The 19,485-nt window shown below is 38.1% G+C and overlaps 1 protein-coding gene across 1 annotated transcript in view; it reads left to right on the forward strand.

Annotated features, from left to right (window-relative positions):
• Window positions 1-19,485, forward strand: part of man2a1 (mannosidase, alpha, class 2A, member 1) — a 129,371-nt gene that overhangs the window by 74,526 nt on the left and 35,360 nt on the right. Inside the window, exons 10-15 of the mRNA XM_067437845.1 lie at window positions 10,601-10,786; window positions 15,130-15,244; window positions 15,345-15,412; window positions 15,592-15,757; window positions 15,935-16,165; window positions 16,253-16,375. Of these exons, the coding sequence (XP_067293946.1) occupies window positions 10,601-10,786; window positions 15,130-15,244; window positions 15,345-15,412; window positions 15,592-15,757; window positions 15,935-16,165; window positions 16,253-16,375 (889 nt within the window). The remainder of the gene's footprint in view (window positions 1-10,600; window positions 10,787-15,129; window positions 15,245-15,344; window positions 15,413-15,591; window positions 15,758-15,934; window positions 16,166-16,252; window positions 16,376-19,485) is intronic.

Below are 19,485 nucleotides of genomic sequence, written 5' to 3' on the forward strand. Positions count from 1 at the left end.
AAATAAATGAAATATCACACATTCCTAATATTAGAATCTGAAGGAAGCTTATGGAGCGATTGTGTTCTTCCATAATTATATATAAATTATATAATTATAATGATATAATAACAATATCTTGCTATCTTCTTCAGCATGTTTATTGCTGTTGGCTAGCGTGATCCGAACACCTCCATGAGTCGGTGGGCGGGGCTACTGAATTACACGTGTTGTAAAGGTGTTTCGTTGCAGCCCTTTAAATTTAAAGCTCTAATCTCCTTCTGAAAATTCCCTCAAAAGTATGTTGCTGCCTCAGAGAAGCTGTCAATTGCAGATGTCAATCATGACGCCACACTCCCATTTTGTAGCATGAAATAGAGACAGAGTGACACGCATCATAATCTGAAAGCCACGCCCACCAGGGGGAGGAGGGACAAATCAACTGTCTCCATTGACTTTCTGTTTTGGGAAGCGGACTCCTTGTCATTTCTGACTTATTACAAAAAATGTAACAATGTCTAAAAGATGATTTTTGACAAGGTGTACAGAAAACAAGCTAAAAAAAGGTTTTATAAGCTTTTGACCCAAAAAAACAAGCATTTAAAGACACTTGAACATCAGCGTGATAAAAACTACCTAATGTGACAGAAACCATCTTTGGAAAAAAATCATTTGAAGTGTAATTTGATTTAGTTTGTCTCTCATCCTATTTAATTACATGGAGAGGGCGGGGTTTATGACCTATACTGGGACCAACCACCTGGGGGCAATCAAGTTTTGGCTTCACTTTCAGGACTTGTGCGGCCATTTTACGATTGCACAGTACTTTGTATATTGCCACCTAGTGGACTCCTCTGGACCTTCGCGCAGACTTAAAAACTGGGCGGACGGGGTGAGCGGACGTCCGCGAACCATACCTGTCAACACTCCCGTTTTTGCCGGGAGTCTCCCGTATTTCACACCCATCTCCCGCCCCCCTCCCGTTTTGTAATTTCTCCCGGGAATTTCCTGTGATTTGTATGGCCCAAACCTCGTTCTTTGAATAATCCAAATATTTTATTCCAAGGTTGTTCAGTTGCCAGATCTTGTAAGAAACTCCTACTCATACAATCGACACATCACAAATTTCAAACCATTTGTGACCTCGACCTGGCAACCTAGTTGCGCTGTGATATCTGCGCAGGGCGCGGGAAGTTGAATCAAGCATCATTAGTAGAAACGGGAGAAGACTCAGCTGGTAAATATTTATTTTCTGTAATCTCCTGGCTAGATTTACATTATTTGATCACGATTTTATTCATGCAAATGCTTTTAAACCATTTAAGAGCAACAAGACAAAGAGAACGTGCTGTATAAAAAACTCACACAACACGCCCGATTCAAGTTCTCTTTCGGACTTTAACGAACAATAACACACACACATATGGCAAGATGCCAGTTTTGTTAAGTTTCTTCATAAGAGCAGCCTTAAAAAGTTAAATAACTTATTAAATGAGCTTAAAGAGGTGTGAGAAAACGAGCCGTGTGTGAGATACGCGTCATGTGCGACAGCCAACAGATCTTTTAAAGTGACAGTAACCACTTATAATGACAATGTAAAGAACTAAAGTAATTGCTCTCTAAATATGCTCTGCTCTTGACTAAATAACTTTAGTAGCTTTAATAAGGATGACTCTATATATAATTCATAACTTATGCAGTGCAAACTGATAACAATTTGTGACCCGTCACGGAAACTAGGGACACAAGTCGGCAGCTCTACTTTCGAGCAAAATGAGAAAGAAGCGGGTTTTTTTTTTTCAAATTATGTGATTTTTGCTTTTTTGCAGAATCTGTTAGTTGAAATCACGAAGAAGCCTCTCCGTGCTTGAGATGGCATTAATGGTATATTTAAAAGCGTATATTTTGAGGTTGAAATCACCTTGTTTTGTCTGTGTGTATTTCCATACTGGCTTTTGTTATTGCCAGAGGTGGGACAAAGTCATTGTTATGCAAGTCACAAGTAAGTCTCAAGTCTTTGCCCTCGAGTCCCGAGTCAAGTCGAGTCAAAGATGAGTCAAGTCTCGAGTCGAGTCAGAAGTCAAAGCCAACAAGTCTAAAGTCGAGTCCAAGTCCTACCATTTTAGTTTCGAGTCACTTCAAGTCATCTTACCACAGAAATAAAAATTATACAAATCATGTATGTCTGTAAGATTTATATTTATTTAAACCTCTTTTTATACAATGACATTAAGCAAATACAGTAAAAAAAAAAAACAGAAACACTAGAACAATGCACAGCGGCTTCAGTCCTGTATTGTGTTGACCTCATATGGCAAAACAGTTCAACTTTCAAATAGATATGGGTCCTTTTAGCCTAAACTTAGGGCATTATGGAAACATTATGGGAATATTGTTTAGCTTATTTTTGGTTTAATTTGGTTTACTTTAATAATTTAATTTATTCAATTATTTTGTTTTGCTATACTTTTTATGCCAGCTTGCCATAGCCCCCCTAGCATCCCCTCGCGGCACCCAGGGGTCCCTGTCCCCACTTTGAATACCACTGCTATAAAGCATATGACTTCAGTTTCTGGAGGGAAAGGGCTTTCTTATGACTTTTGAAGCGGTGAAAATATTCGTAATATTGCATACACTGAAACTGAAATATTATCGTATACCGTAGTGTATAATAGACAATGAATATTAACACAACAACACTGATATGAGTAAAGAGTAGTTTCAAATACAGCGTGAGGCTATAAGGGATTTTCTGACATCTGTTTCATATTCTTCTCAGGTATGAAGAATACCTAGAGGGGTGGGGGGCCCAAAACAAGCCCAATATTATTATATTATTTATTATCATCAGTATAATTTATGCTCAATAATTTATCAATAAATGACCCTGCAACATTTTAAATTGAAATCTCGTGGAGTTTAAAATGCAAATACAGATGGGATTTTACAAAATTCTTCAAGTTGCAATAAAGACTGTGAACAGAAGAGGTTTGTAGATGGAAAAAGAGAAAAAGTGACGTGAAGGATTATGGTAACTCCAGTCGGAGTTATTGCACACATATAAGGAGCAGTGGTGAACATGCTCACTATAAACCGTAAAAAGGATAAGCCCTGCATCTCAATGTGCAATCTGCTCAAATAGTATTGAAAATTACTAATGTCACATAGCTACTATTTAGGATTATTATGCACTTTTTTACAGTCTATGATTGGGAGTTGGTGCATAGGAAAACACTGAGAGTGCTGCAATATAGAGACATGTTTATAATAATATACATTCGAACCATACCTACTGTTATTATTAGCAGCCTATACTTTTTTTTATTATTTATTTTTATTTTTATAATAGCCAAATAATAATAGTCATAATAAATAGCCTACATTATAAAACATATTTTTAAGATTAAATTAGGTGGCTTACCTCCCTGTTTCCTCTCCATCTCTGTATATCTTTGCTGGTTGCATTGTTTGTAAAAAAAAAAAAAATGTATTCGTCTATTTACGTCTATGAACTATCATTACATTTATAACATCACATCACATACCTGCACGTTGAACGCGATTTTTCTTCAAAGAGGGGAAGGAGGCGGGATGTATAAGGACGAATGAATACAGCACTTGTATCGTTGCACTATGCCTATTAGCTGTGAGAGACAGTGCCAGTCAATGTATTTGGACAAAACAGCGACCATAAATGTAAAGAAACGAAGTTGCTTGTCATATTTTCCTAACAAGCAACCACATTTTTTCAAATAAGCCCAAAAAACCGCGACCCGCAACTCGAGATTTTTTTACCGCGACTTGCCAAAAAAAAGAAGCCCAAAGTCACGTGTTATACGCGGACTTGGTAGCTATGGATACTGTCGAATCAAACCAACGTGGGACTACAGTGATTGGATGTCGTGCTGGCAGCGCACGTGCTATCTGCATGCATACAGGTGCAGCTTTTTTTCACTGAGAGCAGCGCGGCCGTGTGAAAGAAAAATAGCCAAAAAGTAGCAAGTCTTCTCGAGTCATGAGGCTCAAGTCCAAGTGAAGTCACAAGTCATTGATGTTAAAGTCCAAGTCGAGTTGCAAGTCTTTGTACATTTTGTCGAGTCGAGTCCAAAGTCATCAAATTCATGACTCGAGTCTGACTCGATTCCAAGTCACATGACTCGAGTCCACACCTCTGGTTATTGCCCCGCCCTCCAAGGGACGCGTGGCTAATTATTTATGCAGCGCTCTGGCCGGCTGTAGAGATGATCTAAGCGACGATGAAAGCGGCATAATAAGACTGAATCATATCCCTAATCTACAACTGAGCGAAGAGGAAGAAGAGGAAGAATGTATAAGACTAGCATCAGACGAGTTGGACCGTAAGAAACCAGAAGCTATATCGATAGTAACATTTGAAGGGTATAAAGACAGAGAAATGGGTCAAATCTTTAACTGTGGCTATATTGTAGGGGTAAGGCGCATGTCATCAAGTTTTGATGCAACTCGATCAAAGGTTCGAATCCACCTTTTGCCACACTCTCTAACCGAGAAACACTTATTAATAAACACATGTTAGATGCTTTATTTCTACTTTTCTAATATTTTCTCAATTCTTTTTGAAAATAAATGTCTTTCCGATCTGATATGTGATGGGAAAAGGGAGTAGAGAGAGTGTGGCAAAAGGCAGATTCGAACCTCTGATCGAGTTGCGTCAAAACTTAATGACATGCGCCCTACCCCTACACTACAGCCACGGTTACAGATTTGACCCATTTCTCTGTCTTTAACCCCTTCAAACAGACGCACAGTAAGACCCACTAAGAAGACCCCGAAACAGAAAGTGTGCCCGAACGACTTATTTCATTGGAGGCAACAAGATATGCAAGAATACTTTTCTGTTTCTTATGGGGTGTGTTTCCATAAACACCAGCGTTTGTCGTTTTGTTCATTCTAAGAACACACACACATTATCTCATATTTAGACCTTCCCATACCTACCTATTGTTCTTAACTGTCGTTTTAATTGTAATCGTTAGCATCGTATCACTTGCCAAAAAAAAAAACATTACTATAATGGGCTTTTAGATGGTAATGTTAGCATCTTTATTATTAGTAGTATGCGGTCCGATTTTTCCCGTTGCGTCTGTCGTTACTAGCAACCATGCAGCTTTCCAGGGGGTATGGCTTATCTAAATGAGATGTAAATGAGCCCTATTGTCACTCCCAGCAGGTGAGAACAGGTGAGAACTGCAAAACTTTAGAGGCTGTTTTCTCTCGTTTAAACTTTTCTAAATGCCTACATTTAGATGGCCACAACTTCTCCAAATATAATGTGTTACACATCGTTGGAAAGCTTGGAGACTACACTTTCAGAATCTGTAAATAACTCAAAATGCCCCAGAACCGACTTGTGTCCCTACTTTCCGTGACTGGTCACATTTATGTATATTTCCTACTTGTTATGTTGCTGAGCACAGGAACAAATGAAATGTATTATTATGGGTTTATGTGAGGATTGTTTTTAAATTAACTTAAATTAAAAGTTATATTTTTTTGAAGCTTAATAAATGTTAATTTCATTTAAGTGTCAATTAAATATTATTTCATAGAGACATCAGAAGCTGTATTACTATCAGTGATAGGCCTACTGGCCTAAAAAGATTATTGTATAACAACACAATTAATTAAGATTAACCACAGAAAAAAATATTAATATAGTTAATTAAAAAATGAAGAAACATATTAATTTATATATATAAAAATATGTATTAATGTTAGATTTAAAACCCTAACTAAACTAAAGCAGCCGGTTTTGAGCCAGCAGTTCAATGGCTTCATGATTTATTTGCCGTGGCTATTGACTGTGAGCACCTTATCATGTGTGGGATCTTTATAAACTTTAATCTTTGACAATTCTCTGACATGATATTGGTCCTGGAAACATAAAAATGTATCTTGTTTAGTAAAAGCCCTTTATAAAGTTAAATTATTGCTAACATTTGGAATTGGAAAGAAATATCTCCTTGTTTTTTATTTATTTATGTAGTGTCTGCACCAGGACATTGTTTAAACGTCTTCGCAGCGCTCATTAATTGTCTCGGTTCTAGATAATGAGACATTACTGTGCTACATATTGATTTTCTACATTGATTTTTCTCTACATTCTCCTTCACAGAGCAGTGTTGTCATTGTTAACTAAAACTATTTAAAAATGACATTTAGTAATTGAAATAATATGAAAAAAAAAAACAAAACTAAACATTAGTATAAAAAAGAAGCTTAAATTAGAAAAATGTAGAAAATTAGAAATGTTAACTTGGCAACTAACTGAAATAAATAAAATTAAGGCGAAGTACCAAAATTACTACAGCTAAAACTGAAATAAAATTAAATGAACGCACCATAAAAAATATATATATTTTTATATTATTTTATGTTATTAATCTCTATTATTTTTTATTTATATATTATTATTATTATTTTTTTATGTACCATAAAGTTGTCAATCTTTGTTAATATGCCATGTTTTTTTATTTATTTCCCATGGTAGTATATGATATCCCATGTTTTTAGGGTGAAATCCCATAGTAGTATCATTTTAATAGATTTTTTTCGTAACACTTTAGGGTTCAGTTATTAACTAGTTGCTTATTAGCATGCATATTACTAGGATATTGGTGTTACATGTCTGGTCTGTTTCTGTGTTTTTGCCCCTGGCCTGCACTTCCGGGTTTGAGTTGTCACATGCTCCTTTGTTCAGTTTCCCGCCACTTTTCTGTTCCCATAGTTATCCTCGTTAGTCTAGTTCTGTTCAGTTGTGTTTAGTCATCTGTGTCACCTGTTCCCCTGGTTATCTTAGTCCTCAGTGTTTGTATTTAAGTTCCTCTTGTTCACTCTGTGTTTGTCTGGTCACCGTTATTTCACCGTTATACTACCGTTATCTTACCTGAGTGTCTTCTTGTTTGACTTTGAGTTTGAGCCCTGTATGCTCTTCCAAGTAGTATTCATTAAAGACTTCCTTTTGAGATATACCTGTTCCTGTCTGTGCCTTCCTGCTGGAGCTAACTCTAACAATTGGCTGTTTATTAGTACTTAAAAAAAGCACATATTAATGCCTTATTCTTCATGACCTTATTCTACATCCCTTAATCCTACCCAATACCTAAACTTAAATGCTACAAAAACTACTTTGCACTTTGAGATTCTTTGGAATGAAAAGTGCGTTATAAATAAAATCTATTATTATTATTATTACCTTACTAACTAGATATTTGACTGTGTGTGTGTGTGTCTCAGTGGCTGCCCTGCATTTCATTGTTTACTGCAAGACCGTGATAAGGATATAAATATCCATTATTTACTGACTGTATTGTACGTCTGTATACCCTGTCCTCTCAAAGACGGCTGTACTTGATCACACAAGTGAATAGATTGGGTACACCTTCAGCGTGCGGATGCGGAGAACTCTATTTAACACGGTATTTGCATTTTGATGGGTGTCTAAATGTAGGCAGGAGACAGTTTCCATCAGTATGCAGTTGTTAAACTGTTCCCCGTTCTACACGATGGCTTCTTTCACACTGCAAATAGGACTTTGTTCAGCTCTGCTCAGTTTCACACACACAGACACACACAGTAGATTGATTAGAGATATTCAGTCCAAGGTCATTTCATGTTAAATTAATTATTAAAGTCAGTGTTTGGCTGTTCTTGCGGGTGCAGAAAGCAGATGTGTGTTTGATGTGTGGTATGTAGGTCGCATGTACTGCATTTTCAATCTTGTATCTACTGTCTGTGAACCATATACAGAAATGTTTTTGATCTGCTGAATCTAGGCTCATCTCACTTCAAAGGTCTATTTGAAAGAAGAAAAAAAAACTCATTTAAACTATGGATTATTGTGAAATATCACTGGAGTTTTCTAATGCACTCAGGTGAGAGGTCATAGTGACTTTTTAACGACAACCAATAAAAAACTAAGGCTGCATTTACACTGAAGGTCTTGATGCACAATTCCGATTTGGTGACTATATCCGATTTTTTTGACGACCCGCTTACATCATCTTTTCAAAAGCGACCCGTATCCGATATTTGCATTTATACTGTACACTGGGAAAACAGCCCAAGACGTTCTTAACCGGTGAAAGGAAGTAAAACAGCGCGATATGCAATGGACACAGACAAAATGATTGCACAATGTTTTGCTGTCTGCACTGTTCAACACATCTTTAAAGTTGGCAAAACATTTCTCTTTTAAGACAGAGAAAAAGAGGAGAGCCCTTGATGGGGTTGCCAGGTTTTCACAACAAAACCCGTCCAATTGCAACTCAAAACTGTGTTAAAGTAGCCCAATTCCGCATGAAAACCGCGGACTTGGCAACACTGGATCGCAGTTTGACGTCATTCGCACCTGAGTTGACGTCATTCGCCTCCTTCCTTTTTTCACTGACTTACGACTTGCATTTACTGGGGGATATCCGATTTGACCGCTTACATGGCAGACGCTAATGCACGCATCGGAATCATATCGGATTTATTACCACTTATGAGTGAGGCCTGAATCCGATCTGAGGATATGGGAATTCATGCGTTTTTTTACTGCTTACACGTTCACGTCATATCCGATCTGTGCCACATGAGAGGAAAAAAATCGGAATTGGGTCACTTGAACCATGCAGTTTAAATGGGGCCCAAGACAACTGGCATGTTTTGCACTGCTTGAGGCAAATAGTAGTCACACCAGTTACTTACTTTTTTGGACTCACCCGGACCCCCCAATAAAGTAAAACTGCCCATTTTAGAGTGGCCTTTTATTATAGCCAGTCAAAGGCACACCTGTGCAATAATCATGATGTCTAATCAGCATTTTGATATGCCTCACCTGAAAGGTAAATGGATTATCTCGGCAAAGGAGAAGTGCTCACTAACACAGAACAATATATGAGAGGCCTTTTGTGTAGAGTTGAGTTGTGTAGAGAGCTGCCTTGAGTTCAGCTCATGAAAAATGGGGGCAAAAACAAAAGTGTTGCTTTTATAATTTTGTTCAGTGTATTTGTATGTATCCGTGGCGGTGACTTTTTTTTTTTTTACCCGGGTATGCTGGGTGACGCGGTATGTCTTGCATGTATGTGAGTTTTGCTCTAGGCAGAGTGTTAGCTGCTCAGTTGCTTACAATCATGACGCATAGCAACACAGCTAAAAGTGTCCTAATATATTTGACCATTTATTCAAAGTAGTCCAACTTTACCTGTTGATGCCTTCAAAAGCACCCGTAAAAGCTGTTGAGTTGTGTTTGAGTTGAGTCAGACGTGGCACGCAGAAGGTGCATTATAACAAAATATTCTGTATTTTTGTAATTTCGTTAGGTGGCACTATAATGTTGCATAAACTTAATGCTTTATCTTTAAACAGTACAGCGCATCGGCTGAGGACACGCTTCAGAGAAACTAAGAACCACCAAGGCAGGCATCAATTTAAATGTATGCCAGAAGTTTTTTTTTTTTTAGTTTTTTTTATTAAGAACTAAAAATAAGTATAATATAATAAATATTAGTAGCCTATTTTAATTAAAATAAAATATCATTAGAATAAATGTATAGTACATTTTTTATTATTCTTTTAAAAATTAAGTTGAAATAATGCAAATTGATGACTTTAACAAACACATAAACTTCGATTAACAGCCTGGAATAGTTGCAGGTCTGCTTACAGTAGGTCTGTCTTCAACAGTTTTTGTTAAAAATAAATTTCCCTATGAAGAAAATAAGACTTTCTTTTTTTTAAACATTGCATTACATTTTTCCTCTTATGCGAGCAATCTGCTCACATTTTATGCAACTTATTAAATCCCACATATGCCAGCAAACCAATGAGAACGCAGGACAGTGATGATGATACATAACAACAGAGCACAGACGCTAAAGCTGCTGTGCATCCACATACCCGAAACTACAGATTTTTTTTTTTCTACAGAAAAATTGCCATCTTTTGGCAGATATATTTTGCTGATTTTTGAAAATAATGTGCAGCACCTTTGTCAACATTTGTTGTTTTTAATGGTGCTATATAAAGATGAATTGAGTTGAGTCACATAAATAAAAATAAATTAACATACATGTCACTAACACATGTATCATGTAAGTTTTATAGTACACCTCAAGCCTACTGAATTTATAGTAATTTATATTGTTAATAATAATCAGTGAGTCCTCGAATGGCTTGGATATGCAGAGCCTTCGCAACTGGACTGAAACCTTTTAGAAATATTCAATATTAATTTCTTTATTTCCAGATGTGAAATATGACTCATTTCCAACAGGTTTTGTGGGTTCGCCCAGCTATAGATTTTCATATCCTGTAGAACATTTGAGAAGGTCATTCTTCAGAGAGATGACACCCGTATTATTGCCATAATGTGGAGAGATTCTGGTTTTATTGTTGTTCTCCATTGTGGGAGCGTTCCGACACTCCCAACACAATGGGGACCAAAGCAGAGTTGTCTTGCTTTTCCTGTAATGTGAACATTAGCCTAATACAGGAGGTACTTTCATGCCAGATGTATTCTTTTAACAGTATGGATTTGAGGGAACTTTTGATCTTGAGAAGGAGGGAGTTTCATATGTCACTTGATGTTTTTCCGCAGGGCAGCTGAGGTCCTCTACTCTCTGACCTTGGCCAACATTCAGAAGTACGGCCAGAGCAGTGATTACCCTGCAGTGGATAATTACAAGTTACTGACAGAAGCCAGACGTAATCTAGGTCTCTTCCAGCACCACGATGCAATCACAGGCACGGGCAAAGACTGGGTGGTTGTGGACTATGGAACCAGGTAGCACATCTTCCTTAAAACATAGACCTGAGATGTGTGGATGTGAAATGTGTTGTGAAGAAAAAGGATGTGAGATAGATAGAGGTAATATACACTCTCTTATTTAACCCTCTCGCTTTAGTCACCGTTACCCTGGAGCAAACTGGTGTTAAGTTTCTTAAGCCACCTATCTCCAATATTCACATATGATTCACATTCAGCATCACTACTCCAGCTCAAAACATTTCTTATTATTACCAATGTTGACCTTGATCTTTTTTTTCCAGGATTCTTTGGTTCACAAGTTCAAAAGAACAGTATTTATGTGAAATTGAAAATTGTGAAAAATAGGGAGAGAAATAGTGACTTTACTATCACTTTTGATCCATTTAATGCATCCTTGCTGTATATTAATGTATTTCACAAAAAAGGAAAAAATTCTACTGACCCCAAACATTTGAACGGTAGTTTAGAACCTTTTGGTTGCAAGGCCAGATTAACTTTTAAAACCCACAATCTCCAAAATATTACTTTATATGACCTTAAAGGGATAGTTCACTTTAAAATGAAAATTCTGTCATTCGTTACTCACCCTCAAGTTGTTTCAAACCTGTATGAATTTCTTTCTTCAGCTGAACACAAGGAAAGATATTTTGAAGAATATCAGTAACCAAACAGTTAACTGGAACCATTGACTTCTATAGTAGGAAAAAAAATACTAGGAAAGTCAATTGCTCCAGTTAACTGTTTGGTTAACCATGTTAGTCTTTAAAACTCATCTTTTATCACCAAAATGGCATATTTAAACGTTTTTTCTGTGAAAAAAAATTCTTCATGTATTAAAATAGTTTGAATATAACTCTAAACCCTTGCTTCATTTAGTATACTCGGACCCATGATTATGCAAATTACCCCCGCCTCAATCACTCACACCAGCTCAGAGATCTACTCACTCAACTTTACTGTAGTAAACCCTGCACAATGGTATCGCTCTTTACAATGTTGGTCACATAACAGCCATCACAGTCTCCCTTCTAAAAATCAGCATCCTATTGACGTCAAAGAACGTCAGTGGAAAAGGCATAAAGTTCAGTATAACATCATTATATACATTATAGACACAATTCACACTTTATATTGCTAAATGTACATGATTTTTCGTATCAACAGAGAAATAATTATCAGTGTGGCTTCTCTTAAGACTCCCTTGCATCGCTAGCCTGACGTGGTCATACTCAAGTCTTGACAGAATATGAGTCTGATACTGCTCAACTTGGCTGTAATTATAGGACGTGTCTCAACCGAACCAGGAAAGACTTCAATTGGATAGACCTACAACCAATCAGAACAATGGAGCGACGCATAACAACTGCAACTGCACTGTGTTGACAAGTCTGCGGTTTTCCCGCGGGTTGTTTTCCATGTCCGCGGGTTGAAGCGACCTCAATTATGTGCAATATAGACCCAGGAATTCGAATTTCTGCAGGCAACCTTACCAAAATAACACACATTTTACCCCCCCGAACGCATTTTTTTCCGGAGAAAAGACGGGCTTTGTTTCACTGGATATTTATGGAGAAAATACTCAGCAATGGTGTTGAATTAAGAATTTGCATATGGTTTGTCTGAAAGCATATTAAAAACACCACACAGACATATAAACACTAGGGCTTTCCAAATGAAAGCGTTAATAACGTGTTAACGCAAATTCATTTTAACAGCACTCATTTTATTAACTCGCGATTAACGCAGTGCGCATTTTCTGTTTGATCCATGGCCCGTAGTTGGAGACATTGAGATCAGCCATAGACGTGAAGGATGCAGCAGCAAACATTAATAGTAAAAGAAAAGGGTTAACAATTACTCTGAAACAACTGCAGTTATAGCCTACATAAGCTACCATATTTTCTGCTTCACTTTTATTGGACTCCAGGTCGAAAGAAAATTGAGTTTTTACTCTGAGCACATTCTCTGCAGTCCGAGCGCGATGCACTGAAGCTCACTCTCACTCATGTCTGAGGTAAATCATTAACACCATCACCAATTAGAGTACATGTGTTTTATTGAACTAAATACATTACGATCGGCTAAAATGAATACGCAGGTTACTTTTCTGAACGAGTGCTCTCGAGTCTGTGTTTCTCACACTGTTCGTGTGATTCGCGGCACAGTTCAGCACGCACACACACAAAATACCGGCAGTTCTATAGGGACCGTGCAGCTCTTAAAGAGGCCACAGTATATTCAAGCTCTTAAAGGGGCCACACTATTCCAGCTCTTAAAGGGGCACACTATATTCCTACTCGTGGAATATGGACCTCCTCCAGGTATGGTGTGGTACTGGTGCGCTCCCAGGTCCGCATGACAGCTTTCACATTACCAATTTTTCATTGTCCTGTTCTGAACTAAACTGCCAGTGTAAAACGCCCTTTATTTATATTCTTAAAATGAGCAAAATCACTGCTTATTCTGAATTTTTAAGCTTAGGCTTAAGAGACATGAACAAGTTCTTTGAAAAACATTTATGACATTTGATACATGTCTAGTCTTCATGCTCTGAGTATGGTTACACTAATAATAAATGTACATTTGCATAAAGCATGCATATTTGTCCATACCCATGTTGATTAGAGTATTAAAAACTTGAAACATATTAATTTAAAGGACATCTCCGGGGAATTTTTAAGTAATTACAGTCTATAGAAGAAAAAAAACGAACCGGATTAGTGCTTGCAACACGGAGCTGTTACAGTTAATGCCCAGAGCCCCAACTCAGCTAAAACGGCAGCTTTGGGGGCATAGACGTAAAGGGTGTCTTTGTGCCTCTTAACAGACACAAGATGCAATTAAAATGTCCGTCCAACATGAACAGGTCCCTTACATGACAACGAGATGAGTTTAGCCTCTTAGCCACTGTTTAAATTCACCGGTTTTAGACGGCTAGCTGTAATCTCTGTTACTCGCGCTGAAGTCCCGTGGGAACGCCGTTGTAGCCAGAAAAAAGCAAATAGTCAAGTTGGGTAGAGCGTTGTGTGTGTAAAGAGGCTCTGCTCATCGGCTCGTCGGTTCTCAGTATTGAACGTGTCTGAAAGAGACAGTTTTCGATTATGTACTGCTGATCCGAGAACCGCTGCACGTTCAGTTACACGCGCATGCTCAGTATCAGCTGCTCATGAGTTCATCAGATCTCTCAGCAAAACAGTTCAGTGAACGGTTGGAGTTACAACATATACTTCAAAACATTAGTTTATTTCTATTCAGAGGGACTGTCACTCATGTCAGAAAGTGAGCAACTAAAGTAACTTGTGGGATCAGCGCTGATTAGAGACGCGATCCGATTAGAATGATTCAGTCCGATTTTGGTGAACTGGTTCGAACTAAAGTGACACCAAACTAGAGTGATGATCCGATCGGACTCACAAATGAAGAAGAAATGGTTCGCGTTTGTGCCTTTCCGAATTGTGGTAACAGAATTCGAAAATTTGCAGCAAATGCTTTGACAAGGATGACTAGCTTACACAGACACAAGTCACACAACGCAGCGAGCGGTTGAAGAAAAATGCCATTCCGTGGTTGAAGACGGGTGCAACCACTGTGGATGTAATGCAAACTTTATTTATCCTTCCAGTTGGGCAAATATGGCTTGAGGAAAGAAGTGCAGTAATAAAATAATCATGCTTTACACACACTACACTCTTCCCAACTGGACTATTTGACTTTTTTTCCGGCTACCGTTGAGTTCCCATAGGACTTCAGCGCGAGATACAGCTAGCCATCTAACACACAGTTTAGATGAATTTAAACAATGCCGTTATAGCTGAGGGGGGGCTCTGGGCATTAACTGTAATAACTCCGTGTTGCAAGCACCAATCCGGTTCGGTTTTTTATTTTATTGACTGTACTCACAAAGGTATAACGATCAAGATAAACTTAAAAATTCCCCAGAGTTATCCTTTAAGGTACATTTAGAACTGATAAAAATGTGTGATTAAATTAATCGCGTGTCAACTCGTGACAGTATGCGATTAATCGTGATTAAATATTTGAATCGATTGACAGCCCTAATAAACACCATTAAAAACTTTATTTTAACCACAGGGGGTCTTTAAAATGTCTAATAATATGACTTTCTGGTAAAAAAAAATAAAAAATTATTATATTATATAATATTAAATCTTATTTTCTGATATTATCAGGCAAAACAGACCAGCATAATAATTGAAACTAATATCCATTCTGGTTGCTGATATAGCAAGCATCCATAGTGAATTGCATTACTGCTTTTGTAATTTTTTTGTTTAATTTACCCAGGAATTCTGGAACATACATTCTGTGCTGTAGAAACATAATGATCTTTTTTTAAGGTTGTTTCACTCTATGCTGAACCTGAAGCGAATTATTGTGAGCTCAGCTCATTGGTTGGTGCTGAAGGACAAACAAACATACAGCCATGATCCTTCAAATCCATTTCTTCAGATGGTGAGTGATCATACAGCATATACACAATATGCTGACTTCAACTCCAAAACTTGGAAATAGCCATCTGCATGTCAAATTTTTTGCTGGTTCTGTTTTACAGGATGACGTTCAGCCATCCCAAGATACCCTACCTCGCAAAACTGTTCTGGAAGTTAGTGAAAAACCAAGGTAATGCAAAACAAATCAATTTATTAAATTCCTCAAAAGCAAAATCAATGTTTTTGTTGTGCTTTATAGCAGACTAACATTGAGTTCCTGAGAATGGCCTCATGGTACATGTGTTATAAATTAGAGGCAGCAGAATCTGTGGCAGAAAATGCTTCATCATTTTTTTTTGCTGTCTCTAGGTTGCTGGTATTTTCCAACCCCATAGAGCAGGCCAGGACATCCATGGTAACAGTGTACGTGAATACTCCTAACGTGCGTGTGCTTAATGCTCTTGGTCATGTGGTCCGCGCTCAAGTCAGTGCAGTGTGGACTGATGCCACTCATGCTGCTGCCGACGTCTTCCAGGTGAGGTCTGCTACATCGGTGCATCATATCACAGCGTTTCTGGTATAATGTATGGAAAAGCTCAATGTGAAGATTGTAGATTCTTCAAACTAGTCATGTCTGTTAGGATGAGGTCATCTAAATGCTCTTCAGGCCATTTCATGGTGTCTTTAAATGTGTTCGTTTACTCCTCGGCAGTTGTCTTTTGTGGCTCACGCTGCTCCTCTTGGTCTGAGCGTGTACCAGCTGATGGAAGGAATGGAGCCAAGGACAGAAGCTGCTAAGTACATGTTTGTTCAGGAAGGCAGCCGCATCTCAGTCAGTAAGCTGGAGCATTTCCGACAGTTCTACCAAGACGATGTAGCTTCCGTGCACATTGAAAATCCTCACCTCAAACTCACTATCTCTACAGCTTCAGGCCTTTTAGAGGTTAGAGCATTGACTTCTGCTTTGTCATACGGTGATATGTTTAGGAATGACTCTGTGTAACGTTCAGAAAACATCTCTTGTTTGCAGAAAATGAGGTTGAAGGACGATGACTCAGAGCACCAGGTCAAAGTTGAGTTTGTTTGGTACGGCACCACCAGCAATAAAGACAAGAGTGGCGCCTACCTGTTCCTGCCTGACAAAGAAGCAACAGTAAGTACTATACATTTTGTATTATTTCTTCGGTTAATCAGATATTCTATATCTTGCATTTTTTGTTGGGTTACTTTTTTCTACATATATTTATAGCTATAGTAGTAGAGAGATGTATAGGAATCAAGATTAGGCTAGAATCATGATTAGGCTCATGAGCACCACAGCTCAAGCTTTCCCCCTACAATGCTTTTTTATGTCATTCAGTGTTTCTGTAAAAAATGATAATAGTAATAGATATTAGTAATTATTAATAAGATAGTAATACTACTACTGATTTTACTACTAATAACAATATACAACACACTAAGGATTGATGAGCTTCTGGGCTCATGATTATTAATCACGTTGTCTGCGTTCGCCCCGAACTGATTCGCTGAAATCAAAACAGTGATAGAAGTAATAGATGATCACCAGCCAATAGGTTTGAGCATTAACCCTGCCCTCTACCTGAGAAACCAGCATAGCTTCTGCTTGTTCTTAAAAGCTTATTTTGACAGGAAAATACAACAAAGAATATCTTTCACATGTAGCGCATCGATTCTGCATGATTTGCTAAGACTTTAGAACATGTTCTCTTTGCTCTTTGCGCTCTCATGTGTGTGTGAGTGAGAAACACAGTGCTCTAGGCAAAGCAATGGCGAGTTGTGCACCTTTACAGTAGAGTTTATGGTACATCAAATAGAGCGTATGCATCGACGTCACTTTCCCGCCGGAACAGGCCCCCTCAGCCGAGGCTGGGTGGCAGAAGAGCTGCTGCGTGACTGGGGTTAATAGAGGAAAACGTGAGTAGAGCAAACGATTATCAGTTTAAACTAAAGGTTGGGCTCGATATAGTGGTCCTTAAAACTTAAAAAAGATTTAGTGATCCGTGGATAATGTCATGCAGCCAGGAATCGTGTTGTCCTGACATTTTTATTAGCCCGATTACGAAATTTATAATATCATCACATTTTTTGCGTGAATCCCACATGTATATGCGGATGGGTCACTGTATTGAAGCGTGTATGTGGCCGCTTGTCAAGAATGAAAAACAAAAGTTTTATCCCTTTATAATCACTAAACACTGTCACTCATTCAATAAACACTATCTCACAAAGTTCCGCAGTGAAGCTGGTATACAATAAATCTCTTATATTCACAATGTCTGCACTTACAGAGGATTGACACCCGTGTTGGCGCTAAAGTGCGGACCTAGAGGCAACCACCCTCCACTTCGCGTCGGGCGGTTCTTCGCCTCTATGCCGTGCATTCAATTCCTTTAATGCATGGCTAGCCGTGGATTACCCCTTACTTAAACTACTCATTGTGTACACAGATACATTGACTAGCGCTGTCAGTGTCAGGGCACGGGGAAACCCTGAAGTAAAATGATCAAATTAAATGTAGGTAATACACTTGCTCGCTTGATCTCTGGATCACAATACAATACTCTGCATTATACAGTAAGCTTCAATTAACAATATCAGTGAGAACAAACATGTTTACGTTGCTAAGAGTGGTTGCTAAGGATGTTGTGTAGTGATACACAGAACTGTTGGGTGAAGTGGTCATAGCCGTGTTTTATTGACTAAAACTACTAACTACTATTGACTGGAACTAACCATTTTATGACATAATTAAATAACTACACTCAAAATATTGATGTCAATATTTAATATTTTATTAAAACAACAAATGCAAAAAGCATTCTGAGCAAGTTTAAAGCACAAACTCCAGTGACAATTACCCGGATGAGCCTGTGTTAATCAGTTTTTACCGTTGTTTTCTAGAATCTAGTATTCCATGTATAAATATTGTGGTAATAATTTATTTATCTAACAAAACTAAGAAAACAAACCAACACTGAAACATAACTGGGTACAGGAGAAAACTTTACAGTTAAGCATAACAGCAAAGTCAAAACAGGACAATGAACTAAACAAAAAAAAAAAACAATAGAAACTAAACAAGACAAAGGTGAACACAATTATCGGGAAGCCGTAGTTACTGTTGCTAACTCGGACAAACAAACGGATTTGCTGTGTCTTGGACACAAAATGTAGCGTATACCCCGTCTGAATGATGACCAAACTTTACTGATGGTTTATGAAGTTTATTACATTGTTTTTCACTCCAAAAAAATCCCCGTAAGAGCTGAACAAACAAAATTAACATCTCATTCACAAACTCACTCTCTCTCTCTGCTGCATTATCAGTAACATACACAGCAAATTACACAAAAACACTCATACAACTAACAATAAACTAATATATACAGACCATGTGCCTTTTCGTGGGTGCAGTTTTATTACTGGTAAATCTGTATCTGCAAAACAACCCCGATAAACTGCATGCGAGCTCTACCTTTCACTACCCGTAAACTATAATACCCATCAAAATAGGGGTCCCTTAACTATAGTAAGACAGATAATGTAGACCTTAAACATATTTAAACTCACAGAAATATCAAAAATGTTTAGAAAAACAAACTAAACGATAAAGAAGAATATGAGGAGAAGCCTCATTACGATCGCAGATAACCTCCAGGATCAACACTGTTTATGTACCACAGGGTTAGGTTAAATTAATTTACATAATAATAATAATAATAATAATAATAATTCATTACATTTATATAGCGCTTTTCTAGACACCCAAATCGCTTTACATATAGAAGGGGGGAATCTCCTCAACCACCACCAATGTGCAGCGCCCACCTGGATGATGCAACGGCAGCCATTTTGCGCCAGAACGCCCACCACACACACCAGCTGATTGGTGGAGAGGAGACAGAGTGATTAAGCCAATCAGGATATGGGGATTGTTAGGAGGCCATGATGGACAGGAGCCAATGGGCAAATTTGGCCAGGATGCCGGGGTTACACCCCTACTCTTTATCGAAGGACATCCTGGGATTTTTAACGACCACAGAGAGTCGGGACCTCGGTTTAACGTCTCATCCGAAAGACGGTGCTCATTGTCAGTAGAGTGTCCCCATCGCTATACTGGGGCATAAGGACCCACACAGACCACAGGGTGAGCACCCACTAGCACCTCTACCAGCAGCAACCTGGTTTTCCCATTTGGTCTCCCATCCAGGTACTGATCAGGCTCAGCCCTGCTTAGCT

Source organism: Pseudorasbora parva, chromosome 3 (assembly GCF_024679245.1).
Source record: "Pseudorasbora parva isolate DD20220531a chromosome 3, ASM2467924v1, whole genome shotgun sequence".
Taxonomy (NCBI): Eukaryota; Metazoa; Chordata; class Actinopteri; order Cypriniformes; family Gobionidae; genus Pseudorasbora; species Pseudorasbora parva.